Source organism: Cynocephalus volans, chromosome 5 (assembly GCF_027409185.1).
Source record: "Cynocephalus volans isolate mCynVol1 chromosome 5, mCynVol1.pri, whole genome shotgun sequence".
Lineage (NCBI taxonomy): Eukaryota > Metazoa > Chordata > Mammalia > Dermoptera > Cynocephalidae > Cynocephalus > Cynocephalus volans.
This window is the reverse complement of record NC_084464.1, coordinates 56,002,991-56,022,054: the sequence shown is the minus strand read 5'-3', so window position 1 is coordinate 56,022,054 and position 19,064 is coordinate 56,002,991. Positions and strand designations below refer to the sequence as shown.

General features: G+C 35.0%; 1 protein-coding gene across 4 annotated transcripts in view; it reads left to right on the top strand.

Annotated features, from left to right (window-relative positions):
* Nucleotides 1-19,064, top strand: part of SUPT3H (SPT3 homolog, SAGA and STAGA complex component) — a 547,871-nt gene that overhangs the window by 237,345 nt on the left and 291,462 nt on the right. For all 4 annotated transcript variants that reach the window (XR_010023599.1, XM_063096838.1, XM_063096839.1 and 1 more), the window contains exon 3: nt 5,377-5,461. Coding sequence is in view for 3 of the 4 variants with exons in the window: in XM_063096838.1 (XP_062952908.1) it covers nt 5,377-5,461 (85 nt within the window). In the remaining variant the exon portion in view is untranslated. The remainder of the gene's footprint in view (nt 1-5,376; nt 5,462-19,064) is intronic.

Here is a 19,064-nt window from a genome sequence, read left to right as displayed (position 1 = left end):
GGCTAGGTACAGGGGTTTTCATTTCTGTTTTCAAAACACCACCAGAACCGAGGGAGTGAAGGTGGGGAGATGGCAAAAGTGATGTGAGAAAAACTGGGAGAAAAGCTGAAGTACCAACAACCCTGAAAATTAAAATAATATACTCATCAAATCACATACCCAATATGTCCTTATAGCTGGTTTCAGGTGCTTTGCCTGTGTATGCTAATGAAAACTGGTTTTTAGTAGAAAGGTCTTAACTTTCTCATAAAAGCTTGAGGTAAAAGTTGATAATTACTGAGTATTTTATTGATGAAAGAAGTATTTTTAAAATATATTTTTACTAGAAATGTGAGTTAGATTTGTAGTTTTATCCTTGAGTCAACTATTTAACTTTGATAACTTTGTACTTTTTCCTACAGTGGGAATGTATCAATGAACACAACAGAAAATTTTTGCTTTTGTGGAGTCTACTTTTTACTGCAGACTTTTTATTCTCTTTCTGTTGTGTTGGTTATTTGTCTGTTCTTGTACCAGTAACTCACTGTCCTAATTATTATGGCTTGATAATAAGTCTTATAGAAAATATCCTCCCACCTTATACTTCAAAAGTGTCTTGACTATTCGTGGCTCTTTGCTCTTTCACATAAAGTTTAGAACAAATTTATGTTCATTGTAAATTTCATTTTCTACCTTTGTGTTGATGATTTTTGTAGATTCATCTTGTAGCTAGAAAACTTGCTAACTTCCTTTATTAATTCAAATTATTTGTTATTTTTGGGTTCTTCTATAGATACTCAGATTATCTGTGGATACGGGCAGTTTAGTTTTTTCTTTTTCAGAGCTTACATAGTTTAAATCTTTTTTGTCTTATTCTGACTATAATATTAAGTAATTACACTGACTAAAAGTTGTGATAATAGGCATCCTTGCATTGGTATTTCAAAGGATATGAATGTTTCTGAGAATGTTGTTTCCTGTAGGGTTTTGGTAGATTCCCATTATCAGATTAAAGAAAGTTTCTTTTAGTCCTAACTTGCTAAAAGTTTTGTTATTAGTAGTTGCTGAATTTTGTTGAGTGGTTTTCTTGCATCTGTTGAGATGATTATATGATTTTTATTTCATTTTTGAAAGTAGTGTAATTATATTAATAGATTTATTTAATGTTGAGCTTTAGCTTTTCTGGCTATAGTAGTCAGATTTTCCAGAGAAACACAACAAACAGTATATGTATTAAGGAAATACACACAGACACAAGATTTATTATAAGGTATTGTCTCATGCGATTATGGAAGCTCAGAAGTCCCGAGATTTGCAGTCAGCAAGCAACCCAGGAGAGCCTATGTATAGTTCTGGTCCCAGTCCAAAGGCCTGAAAAACAGGAGAGCTGATAATGCAAGTTCCAGTCTGAGTCTAAGTCTAGTCCGGAGGTAGCAGAAGACCTAGGTCTCATCTCAAAGACAATTAGGCAGAGATCCCTTACTCTGCCTTTTGTTCTACTCAGGCCTTCAGTGGATGGGATGAGGCCCACCCACACTTGTAAACAAGTCTACTGATTCAAATGTTAATCTCATCGAGCAACACCCTCACAGACACACCCAGAATATTTGGATACCCCATGGTCCAGTCAAGTTGACACATAAAATTAACCATCACAACTTGTCAACTTGGTGCCCATATGCATCTCCTTAAACCATATTTAATCTCCAAATAAAGACAATTATAAGGTCATAATTCCACTAACATGATACAACTATCCTGCATGCAACCAAAAAGGCACTAAACCCTTTTTCAGAAGAGGAAGTAAAGTCTTTGAGTGATGTTTACTCTTCTCCTTGATATCCCGTAACTTAAATACTATGATGTAAAATTAATAATACTTACATACTGTGATATGAAGTTAATATATCTTACATTACATGATAAGGGAATAACAGAGGGAAGAAAACCAAGAAATTTCCTATACACACACACACAAATATTTGTAACAAAACAAGGAGAGACATACTCATGACAATTGTAGTCCTCACTTATGTAAATAGTCATGTGCTCATAGCTGGTATTTATAGCTGACTACCTCCTCTGCTATCCATTTTGTATTTCCTTTGCCTTCATCAAGCACCTCAGCTAGTCATGGTTCTTTATCTGGTGATTTGACCTAAACCTTTATTTCTGAAGGGTCCGAGCTGTTAGTAGTTCTGCCTAGATTGAATTGCTGTAGTTTTCCATTGACCTTAATCACAGGGCATGGTAATACCAGTACTAAGAGACATCCTCAGGGATCTCCTGTGTTCCAGACATATTCTTCCTTACCCGCATTGTGGAGTAGCAGTCCAGTTTCCTATTGATAGTCAGTATCAATTATCCCAAGCAGCACACTAAATCCCTTTGCCTTTTGATTCAGAGGCATGAGGAGATCAAAGTGGTTGGGTGGCAGTCTTAACTTCCAGTTCGTCATTGTGTCTCCTGGTGGAAGCATTCCTCCTTTTGGAGCTAAGATTTCTAGACTAGCAGAGCATAAGGTTATGAGATCAGGAAGCAGAAATTTTGCTGGTGGGTCACTAGGGGTTATGGTGAGTTGTGCCACTCCTATTTCCACCCCTTGATTCCTAGACCCGTAAATCCTTGCTATGGGAGAAATAGTACCATATATAATAGAACCTTGCCCCAGCCCTGCCAGACATGAACATCTAGTTGGTGGTATAACTTAGTCTTCAAAAGGCCATTCACCATTCTCTCAAACCAGTTTTTTCAGGATGATAGGAAACATTATGTACAGTGAATTCCATGAGCATAAGCCCATTGCTATACTTGTTTTGCTGTGAAGTGAGTTCTCTGATTGGAAGCAGTGCTATGTGGAATACAATGGAAATGGAAATAAGGCATTCTGTAAGTCCATGGGTGGTAGTTTCAGCAGAAGCATTGTGTGCAGGGAAGGCAAATCTGTATCCAGAGTAGGTGTCTATTTCAGTAAGAACAAAACACTACCCTTTCCATAATGGAAGCAATCCATTGTAATCATCCCACTACTAGGTAACTGGCTAATCATTCCAGGGAATGATACCGTATTAGGGACTCCATGTTAGTCTCTGCTGCTGGCAGATTGGGCACTCAGTTGTGGCAGTAGCCAGGTCAGCCTTGGTGAATGAACGTCCACGTTACTGAGCTCATGTATAACCTCCATTTCTGCCATCATGGCAACTTTGTTCATGAGCCCACTGGGTGATGACAGGGGTGGCTGAGGAAAGAGGAACTGGTATCCACAGAATGGGTCATACTATCTACTTATTAAAAATCCTCATCTGCTGAGGTCATTCTTTGGTGAGCATTCACATGGGAACAAATTACATTATTTTGCCCATTCAAAGAGGTCTATCTACATACCCTGTATTAGTCTGTTTTCTGTTGCTTATCACAGAATACCTGAAACTGGGTAGTTTATAAAGAAAAGAGGTTTCTTTCTTATAGTTTTGGAGGCTGGGAAATCCATGGTCTAGGGAGCACATATGGTGAGGGCATTCTTCTTGGTGGGAACTCTATGTCCTGTGGTGACCAGAGTATATGCGGTAAGAATGGCCAGAGCACTTTCATGTGCTCTCCTTATAAAGTCACCAGTCTACACCCATGTTTACCCGTTAAACCATTAACCCTTTATTCTGGGTTAACTAATTAATTAATTAATCCATTCTCAAGAGAGAATGAGTGAGAGTCCTCACAATTCAATCACCTCTTGAAGGCCCCATCTTTCAAAGATCTTAATCAGATTTCCCACCCTCTTAACACTGTTACAGTGGGGATCAAGTTTCTAACACATGACCTTTTGTGGTACACAACCCATAGTATACCCCTTTCCCAAATTTTCTTGTGGCCACTTTTCAAGTCTTGTTCCAAGTCCCTGACCAGTTAGCCAAAACTGGCCACAGACCATGAATCAATATATACTCATATGTCTGGCCATTTCTCCTTCTAAGCAAAGTGAACAACCAGGTGCAGTACTCAAATTTCTGTCCCTTTGGAGGCTTTCCTTTCACCATTGTCCTTTAGGGATGACGGAGAAAGGTGCTGCAGTTGTCGCTTGCCAGGTGAGCCTGTATATCATGCAGAATCATATTTAAACCAACCTCTAGTCTTCTCTTCCTCTGTCAACTGATCATAGGGAACTCCGCATGAGGTCGTAGGTGCAGGCTGGGAAAAAGAGGGAATTCTCCCTTACTCTGATTTTTGTTCTTGTTCTATTCATGCCTTAACAGACTGGATAAAGCCCATCCACATTGGCGAGTGTAATCTTTACTCAGTCTACCAATTCAAGTGTTAATCTCATCCAAAACAACCTCGCAGACACACACAGAATAATGTTTAACCAAATGTCTGGACACCCTGCAGCCTAGTCAAATTGACACATAAAATTAACCATCACACTAGGATGAACTTAACTTGGTCATGATATATTATCCTTTTCTTTTTAACACATTGCAGTGTTTGGTTTATTAATGTTTCACTTATGTACATGAGTAAAATTTATGTGTAATTTTTTTTTTCTTTTACAGTCCTTTTCTGGTTTTGATATCAAGGTTATACTAGCTTCAAAAAAAAAATGGGTTTAGGAGTGTCTCTTTTCTGAAAAAGTTGTGTAAAGTTAGAATGGCATATTTGCAAGTTTGGTAGAATATTCATGTGAAGCAATTTTTCTTTAATTGCTGGTTTAATTTCTTTAAACTTTATAGGACTAGTTAAGCTTTCTGTTTCTTCTTGAGTAGGTTTTGGTTGTTTATATTTTTCTAGAAGTTTATTGATTTTGCTACAGTATTGAAATTTTTCAATAATATTGATCATAGTATTCTCTTATTATCCATGCTGTGTTATATGTAATTTACTCAGATTTGTTGTCGTAAACACTGATTACCTTTTTACCTTCATCTATTCTGCTCTTAAATATGTTAAGTTTTTATTCGTTGTTTTTTGTTTTGTTTTGTTTTTCCTGTGGTAAAATATACATAACAAAAATTTGTTGATAACATCACAAACTATTTTAACTTGCTATGTAGCTGTTACTGTGCTCTTGTGTTGGTAGTTTGGATGTGGTTACATGGGTTTCTAATTGCTGATGTTATGAAGAGTTTGTTAGTATTTAGCATTTTGAAACCATAAATGCCCTTTAAAAATACTGTACAAATCAAGAAATATCCTAGATAATACTGCATTTTTCTTTGGAAGTTGCAGCTTGTGTAGGACAGATTTGTTTTCTTTGTCTAGAGAAAATTGTACATCCATTTGGTCATTTGAGAGAACAATAGGTATTCTCTTTATTAAACTGATTCTTGCAGTAAATATCTTTCACTTTTTGCCTTTCTTAGTTTTACAGTCCTTAATATTGGTGTATTTAAAATTTTTTTGCAGGTTTTCTTTAGGTGATGCTAGGAGGCCTCTTCATGAAACATCACTTTTGATAGAAGATGTGGTACACACTCAGTTAATTAATTTGGTAAGTGCATAAGTAATCTTATTTGATGTATCTTCTCTGCATTCTGCCTTTATTGGGATTGTAACTCAACACTTTTTTAAAGAAGATTTTATTTACATTTGGCATTCTTTTTTGTTAACTTTGTGAGATATAGTTATAACAAAATTTATCAGTTTAATTGAATTATTTGATGAGTTTTGAAAAAAGAATATTTTCATGTAAGTACCAAAACAATCATGATATAGAAAATTTTTGTTATCTAAAAACATTCCCTTGTTCCCCTGTGTAGTCAGTCCTTTTACCCCACCCTCTAGCCATTGGCAATCACCGATCTGCTTTCTGTCACACTATCACTATAGTTTTTCCAGAATTTTTAGAAAACTTATTTTGAATTTAAGACTTACAGAAAAATTTCACAAATATTGTAGAGAATTCCCTTCAGTGTCCTCATATATATATATGTTATAAATATTCATGAGATACAAAACTGATTGTCAACCTTCATGCCCCTGATGTGAGGGCCAGATTCATACTGGCAGCATACCCATTACCACAAATTGCATTTGTACCCTGTGTCCCCCACCCTATTATCCCCCACCTCCCTTCCCTTCCCTCTTCCCCCCCGACTCCACTTTGTAGCCCAAGGAATGTTCTCTTCCTCTGCAAGTCCAGCGCACTACTGTGGTCTTTCTTTCCTTCCTTCTTTCTCTCTTAGCTCTCACATATGAGTGAGTACATGTGGTATGTATCTCCTTGTGCTTTGCTTATTTCACTCAACATAAGTTTCTCCAGGCTCATCCGTGTTGTTGCAAGTGGGAGTACTTCATTCTTTTTTATGGTGAGTAGTATTCCATGGTGTATATATACCACAGTTTCCTTATCCAGTCATCCATCAATGGACATTTAGGTTGGTTCCTTGTCTTGGCTATTGTAAACAGAGTTGTGATGAACATGAGAGTGCAGAATTTAGACATGATGATTTCCATTCCTCTGGGTATATACCCAGAAGAGGGATTGCTGGATTGTATGGAAGATCTATCTGTAGTTGTTTGAGAAACCTCCATAGTGGTTGTACTAATTTACAGTCCCACCAACAATGTAGGAGTGTTCCCTTCTGTCCACACACTCACCAGCATTTGTTGTTCACCATCTTTCTGATTATAGCCAGTCTAACTGGGGTGAGGTGGTATGTCAAGTTAGTTTAATTTGCATTTCCCTGATGACTAGTGATGTTAAGCATTTTTTCATGTACCCGTTGGTCATTTGTATGTCTTCCTTTGAAAAATGTTTTTACAGCTCATATGCCCATTTTTAAATTGGGTTATTTGGTTTTTTACTGTATAATTCTGTGAGTTCCTTGTATATTATGGATATTAATCCATTGTAGGATGCATAGTTAGCAAAAATTTTCTCCCACTCTGTAGGTTGTCATTTTACTCTGTTGATTGTTTCCTTTGCTGTGCAGAAGGTTTTTAGTTTGATATAGTCTTATTTGTTTATTTTTTCTTTTGCTGCTTCTGCTTTTGGGCTCATGTTCATAAAATCTGTGTCCAGACCTAGTTGCTGAAGTGTTTCACCTATATATTTCCTTAGTAGTTTTACAGTTTCAGGTCTTACACTTAAGTCTTTAATCCATTTTGAGTTGATTTTAATGTATGGTGAGAGATGCATATCTAATTTCATTCTTCTGCATATGCATATCCAGTTTTCCCAGCACCACTTGTTGTAGAGGCAGTCTTTTCCACAATGTAGGTTTTTGTTGCCTTTTTACAGGATCAGATAGCTGTAAGCCTGAGGGGTGATTTCTGTGTTCTCAATTCTACTCCACTGGTCTGAATGTCTATTTTTATACCAGTACCATGCTGTTTTGGTTACAATAGCTTTGTAGTATAATTTGAATTCAGGTAGTATTATGCCTCTGGCTTTATTTATTTATTTATTTTTTGCTCAGGATTGCTTTGGCTATTTGGGGTCTTTTGTTGTTCTATATGAAAGGTGAAATTTTTTTTGGATTTCCGTGATGAGTGTCATTGGTATTTTGTTGGGGATTGCATTGAATCTGCAGATTGCTTTGGGTAGTATAGACATTTTCACAATATTAATTCTTCTAATCCAAGAGCATGAAATATCTTTCCATCTTTTTGTGTCCTCTATAATTTCTTTCATAAATGGTTTGTGGTTCTTGGTTCTTCACTTCTTCGGTAAATTGATTCCTCGGTATTTTATTTTTTCTTTTTTGACACTTGTAAATGGGCTTACTTTATTTCTCTTTCTGGTTGTTTGTTATTTGAGTATATAAATGCAACTGATTTGAGAGCATTTATTTTGTATCCTGAAACATTACTGATGTTATTAACCAGCTGTAGGAGGTTTTTGATAGAGTCTTTTGGTTTTTTTATATGTAGTATCATGTCATCTGCAAATAGAGAAAGTTTGACTTCATCTTTTCCAATCTGGATTCCTTTTATTTCTTTCTCTTGCCAGATTGCTCTAGCTAGTACCTCCAGTACTATGTTAAATAGAAGTGGTGAGAGTGGACATCCTTGTCTTGTTCCTGTTCTTAAGGGAAAGGCCCTCAGTTTTTCCCCATTCAGAATGATACTGGTGGTGGGCTTGTCATAAATGGCTTTTATTGTTTTGAGATACTTTCCTTCTATACCTAATTTGTTGAGAGTCTTTATCATGAAGGGGTGTTGAATTTTGTCAAATGCTTTTTCAGCATCTATTGAGATAATCATATGGTCTTTGTCCTTGAGTTTGTTGATGTGGTGTATCACATTTGTGTACTTTTGTATGTTGAACCATCCTTGCATCCCTGGGATGAATCCCACTTGATCATAGTGTATAATTTTTTGGATGTGTTGCTGTATTATGATTGCTAATTTTTTTTTTTTTTTTCTTTTTCGTGACCGGCACTCAGCCAGTGAGTGCACCGGCCATTCCTATATAGGATCCGAACCCACGGTGGGAGCGTCGCTGCGCTCCCAGCGCCGCACACTCCCGAGTGCGCCACAGGGTTGGCCCTGATTGCTAATTTTTTTTGACGATTTTTGTATCTAGTTTCATCAACAATATTGGTCTGTAATTTTCTTTTTCTTGTTGTGTCTTCATCTGGTTTTGGTTATAAGAGTTATGTTGGTCTCATAGAATGAGTTTGGGAGAGTAGCTTCTGTTTTAATTGCTTTGAATAGTTTGAGGAGAATTGGTATTAACTTCTCTTTAAAAGTTTGATAGAACTCAGCTGTAAAGCCATCTGGACCTGGACTTTTCTTTGTTGGAAGATTGCTAGTTACCGCTCCAATCTCATTGCTTGTTATTTGTCTGTTCAGGTTTTCTCTCTCTTCTTGGTTCAGTCTTGGCAGTTTGTATGCATCTAGAAACTTATCCATGTCTTCCAGATTTTCAAATTTGTTGTTATACAGTTCTTTATAATAGTCTCTAATGATTCTTTGTACTTCTGTGGTATTGGTTATTATGTCTCCATTTTCATTTCTGACTCTTTTTTTATTTGGGTCTTCTCTCTTCTTTTTTTTTTGTTAATCTAGCTAATGGTTTGTCTATTTTATTTATCTTCTCAAAAAACCAACATTTTTTTGTTGATCTTTTCTGTTGTTTTTTGGGGTCTCTATTTCATTTAGTTCTTCTCTGATCTTTATTATTTCTTTCCATCTACTATGTTTAGGTTTGGATTGTTGTTGTTTTTCAAGTTCTTTGAGGCGTAGTGTTAGGTTGTTTAGGTTTTTCCATTCTTTTGATGTAAGCATTTATTGCAATGAACCTGCCTCTTAGTACTGCTTTTGCGATATCCCACCGGTTTTGGTATGATGTATCTTTATTTTCATTAGTTTCTAGAAATTTTTTGATTTAGTTTCTTCTTGGACCCGTAGGTCATTCAGGAGTCTATTATTTAGTTTTCATGTATTTGTATATTTTCCAGAGTTTTGCTTATTATTAATTTCCAATTTTAGTCCATTGTAGTCTGAAAAGATATGTGGAATGATTTCAGTTTTTGAAAATTTGCTGAGAGTAGATTTGTGACCTAATATGTGGTCTATCCTAGAGAATGTTCCATGAGCTGATAAGAAGAAAGTATGTTCTTTAGTTGTTGAGTGAAATGTTCTGTATATATCTGCCAGGTCCAGTTGGTCTAAGGTGTAGATTAAATCCTGTGCCTCTTTGTTGACTTGTTGCCTGGAAGATTTGTTCCATACTGAGAGAGGGGTGCTCAGATCACCCACTATTAATGTATTAGGACCTATTTCTTTCTTTAGGTCTAAGAGTGTTTGCTTTATATATCTGGGTGCTGCAGTATTGGGTGCATATATATTTATGATTGTTGTGTCTTCTAGCTGGATAGATCCTTTTGTCATTATATTGTTGCTTTCTTTGTCTCTTTTTATGTTTTTTGGTTTAAAGTCTATTTTGCCCAATATACTAATAGCTACTCCTGCTTGTTTTTGGTTTCTGTTTGCATGGTATATCTTTTTCTGTCCCTTCACTTTTAGTCTGTGTGTGTCTCTACAGGTGGTGAGGTGGGTCTTTTGAAGACAGCATATTCTTGGGTCTAGCTTTTTAATCCAGTCAGTCAGTCTGTATCTTTCGAATGGGGAGTTTAGTCCATTCACATTTAGGGTAGTTATTGACAAGTGTTGCTTAATTCCTATCATTTAATTGCTTCTTGTTTAGATGGTTTAAATATCTTTTGATCATTATTTCCTCTTTTATTTCTCTTCTTTGATGTTAGTTGGAAATTTAAGGTGGGATGATTTAGCTTCTTTCTCTTTCTTGCTGGAAGTTTTGCTTAAATGGTGGGTTTTGCTCTTTCTTGTTTATTTGTGATAGTTCCAGATGAAACATTCCCTTGAGCATTTCTTGCAGGGCTGGTCATGTGGTGGTGAACTCCCACAACCTTTCTTTGTCTGGGAAATACACTATTTCTCTCTCATTTCTGAAGGAGAACCTTGCTGGGTAAAGAATTCTTTGTTGGCCTTTTTTTTTCATTTAGTATTTTGAATATATCATTCCGCTTTCTTCTGACCTATAGGGTTTTGGTTGAGAAGTCTGCTGTAAGTCTGATGGGGGTTCTCCTATAAGTGACCAGATGGTTTTCTCTTGCTGCTTTTAGAATTCTCTCTTTGTCTTTGAGCTTTGTTAATTTAAGTATAATGTGTCTTGGGGAGGATCTTTTTGGATCCAATCTGTTTGGGAACCTTTGAGCCTCCTGGATCTGAACGTCTGTATCTTGTCCTACACTTGGGAAATTTTCTATAAGTATTTCCTTCAATAGATTTTCAATACCTTTTCCTTTCTCCTCCCCTTCTGGAATACCCACAATTTGGATGTTAGAGTGCTTGAGGTTATCTGCTATCTCTCTTAGATTTTCCTCATTATTTTTAATTCTTTTTTCCTTTTTTTGTCTGCCTGAATTATTTCAAAAAGACCATCTTCATGATCTGAAATTCTTCTGATTGCTTTACCCTTCTGCTCTAGCTCTCAGTTGTGTTTTTTATTTTATTGAGTGAATCTTTCATTTCTAGAAGTTCTGCTACACTCTTTTTTAAGGTGTTAATCTGTTTATGGATTTCCTCCTTCATATTCTGAGTAACTTTTTGTTTCTTTGTGTTCTCTAATTGAGTCTTCCTTTATTTCTTCAAGTTTTCTTGAGATCATTGCTTGGAATTCTTTTTCAGACATTTCAAGGATTCCCTGTTCCACGGAATCTGACATTGGAGTGTTACTATATTCTTTCAGTGGTGTCATTTCTTTTTGTTTATTTGTAGTTCTAGTATTTTTTTCATTGACGTTTCGTCATTTGGTAGAGGGTTTGCTCCTTCCATTACACTGAGGTTGGCTGTGGAGTGGCCCTAGCAGCTACTGTCATAGTGATTTGTCTTTGATTGACAGTAGGTGTGGTGGTGGTTCTTATAAACCACCTTGGGTCCTGTTCCAGAATCTGTGGTTGTAGAATAAGCCCCCAGTGCCGTGTGGTTCTTCTGAACTCACCTTGGCAGGTCAGGCTGTGGGGGCTGGTAACCCTTCACCAGATCCAAGGGGAGGTGAGGGCTTGCCAGCACTGTGCAGGTCTGCTGCGCTCACCTCGGTGGGTCAGGCTGCAGAGGCTGGTGCTCCCCTCCAGGTACAAGGAGTGGGGAGGTGTTGCCAGCGCCTCATGGGTCTGCTCTCTTCCTCTAATCTTAACATCTTACATAACTATGATGCTGGTATAAAAACCAGGAAAACACATTGGTGGAATACTGTTAACTAAATTAATGACCTTATTGGAATTTCCTCAGTATTCCCATTAATGTCGCTTTTCTATTCCAGGACCCAATTCAGGATGCCATGATGCAGTTAGTTGGTGTGTCTTTGTTGTCTCCTATATATGACAGTTCTCACTTCCCTTTCCTTCATGACCTTAACAGTTTTGAAAAGCATTGGACAGTTATTTTGTAGAATGCTCTTCTATTTCATTTGGTCTGGTGTTTTCTTATGGTTAGAATGAGGTTATGCATTTTTGGCAAGGTTACCAGGGAAGTGGTGGGTCCTTCTCAGTGCATCATATTCATGTTCATGTTGTTGATATGTCTTATTTGTAATATTAACCTTGATAATTGGTTTAAGGTAGCAGATGCTGAGTTTATCCACTATCAAGTTACTATTTTTAATTTTATGGTTAATAAGTACCTTGAGGGTGGTAGATGTTTTGTGACTATGTGACTATTTTCTTTTCCCCCAAATTTTTGCCTATTAATTTTAACAGTCATCAGTGGATCATGTTTGAGACATTATTACTGTGTTATTTGCCTAGTGGTGATTTCGTTTACTTCTTTCCTTTTACAGTTACTAATTGGAATTATTCTGAAAGGAAAAGCTGTCCTTTGTCTCAAATTAATTTATTTAATTGTCTATGTATATGTGTCTGGACTAATTGATATTTTAATTTTACTCTAGTTGTCGTTATTCAATACTATCATTATTTATTTTTGTTGCTCAAGTTGTTCTAATGTTGGCGATTAGGAGCTCTTTCATGTCCTTTTCCCATTTTTCTGTTGGGTTTTTGGTCATATATACCACTGATTTTTGAGATATTAATCATTTGTGCTATGTGGTACACATATATCCTTTCAGTGTGTCAGTTATTTTTAAAATTTTTTTTTATGGGTTTTGTTTTGTATCCAGGCATTTTTATTTTAATGTAGTTAAATGAATCAATCTTTGACTGCCTTTGGATTTTTGAATCATTGTTAGCAAGTCTTTCCCTATACTAAGTTTAAAGAGGAATTCACCCATGTTTCTTTCTGGTACTTGCATGATTTTATATTTTACATTTAGATCCTTAATCCATTTGTAGTTTGTGTGTGTGTGTATGTGAGATATGTATCTAATTTAATCTTTTTTCAAATGGCTACCCAGTTTTATCATCACCATTTATTAAAATGTCCATCTTAGTGATTTGCAGTGATCTCTTTATCATAAACTAAATTTATGTATGTATTGGGATCTATTGCTGATTTTATATTCTGTATTAATGGCTTATTTGTCTATGTATGTGCTAGTGTAGCATTGATCATTTATACAGATTTTATAGTATATTTTAAGGAGTCCCTTTGTATTTTTATTTTTTATTTTTTTAATATTTTTTAGTGTATTTCCAGCTATTCTTGTATGTTTATTTTTCTACATGGACTTTAGTATGAACTCATCAACTTCATAGTAAAGCTTGTTGATATGTTTATTGAAATTGCATGAATTATGAATTCACTCTGGGAGAACTGCATCTTTAGAATGTTGAATCATCCTAAGAATGGGGGATATTTGTACATTTGTTTAAGACTATTTTTGTGTTTTTCAGGAGTGTTGTAATGTTTTCTTTTGTGATCTTCACATATTTCTTGTTAAATTTACTTCTAAGTATGTAAGCTTCTTTGTTGCTATTGTAAATGGATTTTCTCTATAATTACATAATGGCTGAAAACATCCAAAGTTTAGTGAAACACATAATTCTACAGATTTGGCTGACTGGTTAGCTTAAATTGTTAGAGTGTGGTGTTATAATACCAAGGTAAAGGGTTCAGAGTCCCTTACTGGCCAGCCACCAAAATAAATATATTAATTAATTAATTTTTAAAAATCTACAGATTCAAGAAGCTGAGTAAACTCCAAACAGGATAACTCAAAGAAATGCAATCAAACTCCTAAACACTAATAACATAATATAAATCTTAAAAGATTTATTACCATGGGGGAAGAGTAATTTAAAAGATAGTGTAATTCTTATCAGAAAACATGGAGGCTAGAAGGAAATGGCACAACAGTTTTAAAGTACTCAATTGTGGGTATACCGTTATTTATCTCTGAATCCATCTTCACATGGTCTTCTCCCCTTCTCTTTACATCTTTTTCTCTTATTTACTATTTAGCACTATTGTTATCATGCATATTAAATCTGTATATGTTATTATCTTCACATTACAATGTTATAACTTGTTCCCTTATAGAGTCATATATCTTTTAAAGGATTGAAGAGAAAAAAAGAAGTATATGTAATATTTCACATTCACCCACATACCTACCATTTGCCATGCTTATTCCTTCTTACAGATTTGGGTTACCATTTGTTTGAGCCTGAAGAACTCCCTATAATATTTTTTGTAGTACAGGTGTACTAGTAATGAGTTCTCTAAAGTTTGTTTCACCTGAACATTTTTTTTTCACCTTTATTCTTGAAGGATATTTTTTCTCTGTGCAGAGTTCTAGGTTGATAATCTTTTCCTTTCAGCTTTTTGAATATGTTATTCTAATACTTTTTAGCCTACATTAGTTTCTGATGACAAGTTGGCTGTTACTCATTTGTTTCCCTATATGTATGTATAGTATAACACGTAGTCTTTTTCTGGCCACTTTCGAGATTTTCTCCTTTTCTTTGGATTTCAGCATTTAATGCTTCTAGGACTGATTTTCTTTGTGATTGTCTTCTTTGCAATTTTGTTGGTCTTGTTGGATGTGCAAACTAATCTTTTCTACCAATTTGTGGAAGTTTTCAGCTATAATTTTTTTCCTGTTCCATTCATTTTCGGATTTCAAGTATATGTGTGTTGGTCTATTTGGTATTATTTCATAAATCTCTGATGGCCTTCAGTTATTCTCCAAACTTTTTTTGCCTTTTCTTTGTTTGTTTGTTTGACTTTGGTAATTTCTATTGATTTATCTTTAAGTTCACTGATTTTCCTGCCATCTCTGTTCTGCTATTTAGTCAATCTCTAGTATATTTTCTGTTTAGTCTTAGTATTTTGTATTATACTATATGTTTGAAAATGTATCTAATTGGGTTGTAACACCCCTTTCTGAAATAGGGTGTTTTAGTCCATTTTGTGTAGCTATAACAGAAATACCTGAGACTGGGTAATTTATAAAGAGAAGAGGTTTATTTGGCTTACGATTCTGGGATAGCAGCATCTGGCACCGGCCTGAGCCTGCTTCTACTCATGGTGGAAAATTGCAGTCAGCTGGCAGGTACAAGCAGATCACATAGCAAGAGGAAGCAAGAGAGAGGAAGCAAAAGAGAGGAAGAAGGTGCCAGGGTCTTTTTAAGTAACGAGCTCTCACGGAACTAATAGAGTGAGAACTCACTCATTAATCCCCCCTCCCCCAGGGAGAGCATTAGTCCATTCATGAGGGATCTGTCCCCATGACTCAGTCAGTTTCCAACACTGCCACATTGGAGATCAAATTTCCACATGAGTTTTGGAGGGAACAACACATCCAAACTCCATCATAGGGGTACACACTTGTATCTTCCATTTTAAATGTAGAAGTTAGGACATTATTTGATTATGTCTTACATTAGTATAAACAGGAAATAGTATGTGTCTTTAATGGTGATGAGAGATCCTCTTGTTATATGTTTACTTTTCCTTACCCATGTAATATTTGCATAGTAGTTTTGATACCTATTTATGAAATTGACCCTGTCCAGATTTCACTAAATGTAAAGTTGAATGAGAGACCTTGCTAGAGGAAGGTCTTACTTTGATCTTTTTACTTTTTACCATAAACAGACATGTGTCAGAGTGAGTTCTTAGAGGAAAGGAAAAATAATAGAGAAATGGTTATTTGAAAAAATTTGTCTTTCCTTACCCAGGAATATTATGCAGGCATTACAGATTGTGTGTGTGTGTGTGTGTGTGTGTGTGTGTGTGTGTGTGTGTGTGTGTGTGTGTGTGTGTGTGTGTTATACTCTCCATTTAAATCTCTTTTGTAATTCTCTCTTCATTTACCTTTTAAGACCAATTTTTTCCTTTAACTCTTCGAATATATTTGTAATAGCTCCTTTGAAGTCTTTGTAGTCTAAATTCAATATCTGAACCAAGTTGGAATCCATTTCTATTGACTCTGCTTTTTGTTTAGCAGGTGTCATACTTTTGTTTATTTGAATGTCTAGTAATTTTTGTTTGAAAAGTGGATATTTTATGTAATACACTGTTGTGACTTTTCTGCAGATTATTTGTTGTTTTAGCTGGCAGGCAACTTGCCTGGGTATAAAATGTTTATCTCTCCTATATTGTGCAGCAGTTCACATCCCTGCTGCCTCTTTTTTTGGCTTGATTCCTTTTGTATCTCCCCTGATCCTGTGCAATTTCCCATGTGTGACAATTTGACTTCTTTAGAGGAAAGACAAAAAAATTATAGAAAAATTGTTTTTTAAATGTTGCTACTTCTTTAACCATAGAATACTATGCAGTCACTGTACATTATATTACTTTCTAATTTTTTGTTTCTTTTTTAAAAATTTTAAATTTATTGTTTAAATTACACACAGCAAAATCCATGGGGTTTTGTTCTGTTTTGTTCAGTTCTGTGTGTTTTGACAAAAAATGTAGACTCTTGTTACCATCACCAAAATCAGGATTCAGAACAGTTCCATCACCTCTCCCCAAATTCTCTCGTTCTAACCGTTATCCATTCTTTCCACCCCAATCCTCTGCCCCATGGGCATTTATTCCAAGTCTTTATAGCAGAAAGAGAAGAGTTCTCATGAAGTTCTTTTTGTCTGCACCTGGTAAAATGTTTCTGGATTCACTCTGCCTTTGTGTGCAGGACAGAGTATTTTATTTTCCACTGGTGGAAAATAAAAGCAATGAAATGCAGTACCAGGTTTTTGTATTTTGAGTTCTAGTTTCCTTCTGCCTGCTACCATTTGCTTTTCAGAATCCTCAGATAATTGTTGCATATATTCTATCCAAGGTTTTTAATTGCATTCAGTGGGGATTCCAGATATAAGCTTCTCAATTAAAAAATAAATTGCCTGTTTGGTTACCTTTGATGGTAGTCTCCTGATATTCTTAAAGCTTACACATCAAGTTTAGTTTAAATCTCAGTTTAGACCTCTTTTGATAGTTTTAACATTGTTTTTATTTATTGTTTAAAACTACCACATTATGCTGTGATGTCACTTGGTGATATCTGGTTGCAGCTTAAACTTGCGTAGATCTGTTATATGTAGATAAGGCTTTAGGAATTGCTATTCTTAAAGCTCTGTTGTTCTCAATGCTGCTATGTCTTTTTAGGTCCAGCAACCATAACATCTCAAAATATTCTCTATATATTTATTGCTATTAGTTTGTTCTGATAGTTAGGAATACCTGTCTGACTAAGCCTTTACCCACAGTAAAAAATGATACTTAAATGACCCTTAGGTGTCCTTTACACATCAAAGTTATATTTTTAAAATGTTCTTGAAAACAAAAGTGTAGACAAGGCTATCATTTAGTTTTCAGACTGCCATTTATTGTTTTGAATTGTTTTCTGCTTCAATAAATCTTTAGGTATTTTTTATTTCATTTATTCATTTTATTTTTTCATTTATTCAGTAAGCCTTTATTTGGTGAATCTAATGTAGCTCTGGTTCCACTGTTATAAAAAATAAATAAGAATTTACAGTTTTGTCATGGATATAGGGACATAGAAAGTAATTTTAAAGCATTACAGTAACTGGTAATGCTAATATGTAGAATGAAATGAGGGTTTTGAGAAAAGGTACATAGCCCAGCCTGGAATTCTTCTTATATTTGTATATTCATATCTATATGAAAATATATGTTGTCTTTCATAGTATTCAACATGTATTTATTGAATTGAATTGAGGAAAGTAAGCATCAGAGTTAGAGGTTAAAAACTGTTGACCCATAGATGTGACATAGAAACATGTTTTATTTTGCTTGCACTATGGTTTATAAGATGTGGATTTAGTTGCCTACATAAAAATTTAGTATTTCTGGCTTCTCTTGAAACATTGAAATTGGAGTGTTTGACAGCATAGGCCTGAATTTTAACATGGAAACCTGAGCTCAGTAGCTGCTTCTACCTGTAAACTGGATACAGGCCGATTTTTTTTTTTTTTTTTTTTTTTTTTGGTAAACCAGGTCAGCTTCATTTCCTTAACAGGAAAGTGTCCTATGTTGATGGATTTATATAGCATATTTTTGCCATATTTCCCATCTCCCTGTCCAACTTCAATTTTTAAAGAAAACATACTTCCTAATTTTAGAAGGAAATAATAATATTTTTAAAAAGATTTTACTTTCCCTCAAAAGCTACAAGAACAATATATGTTACAAAAATTCATAGACAAAGATAATAAAGAAGGTTGTTACCTAAATGATTTACTTTTTTCCCCTTGTAATTTTGCTCTGTTAAAGGGAGAGTAGACAATCAAAGGTAATACAAAAATTATGGAAACAATAAAAAGCACCTAGATTCTTTCTACTGCCTGTTCAGAAGAGAGGAAAGTGATTTCACCATCACAGTCTTCTTTTGTGCTGTATATTATCTCAAAATGTACTTTGACCACAGGGGCCGTGAGGTAGAACCTCAGCAGTTAACTAGTCTTATTTCCCCAACTGAAGGCCCTTTATACAAGGGTACTTAAAAAAGTTTGTGGAAAAATTGAATTAAAAGGTAATACACATCTTTCTGTGAACTTTTTGAAGATCTCTCATATTTTATATCCAATATAATAGAAAATACCAAAATTATTTAGCAAGAGTGTTAATACTTTTGCTTTTAAATGGAAAGACAAAAACATGAAAACAAAGTTGAGTCCTAGTAAACATAAGGCACCCATAAGAGCTTTATTCTTATTACTGAAAGTAAGTGCTTTCATATTTAGAAAAAAAGACAATGTTTGAATTTTTAAGTCTGCCATAGACAAAATGATTGAATAGAATAAGGCCGAGAATTTCGAGAGTAAAAGTTAAGTAATGAAAAAATTATTAATTTTTTATTGTGTTTTGACCATAAAATTTTATTTGAAATACCATTACTTTATTTTTCATACTGTCAGGAAATCTTATATCAAGTCTAGTGATTTTCTTAATAAAAACAGTCTTGAAGGGAAATCTTTCAGGAGAAACTTCAGTCTTCAAGGAAAAAGTCTCTACTAGAACTTTTCTTCTTGAAGGCTATTGTCAATACAAACAACAGTATGATAGATTTCTAGAAAAGTCCACAATATTTTAAGTACCTTTTTCAAATATGTTTAAATTTGTTCTTTCTTATACATTTTATTACCTTTGTGTAGTGATCTTTCAAATGATGCCTACTTTAATGTTACCCCCCATGCCTA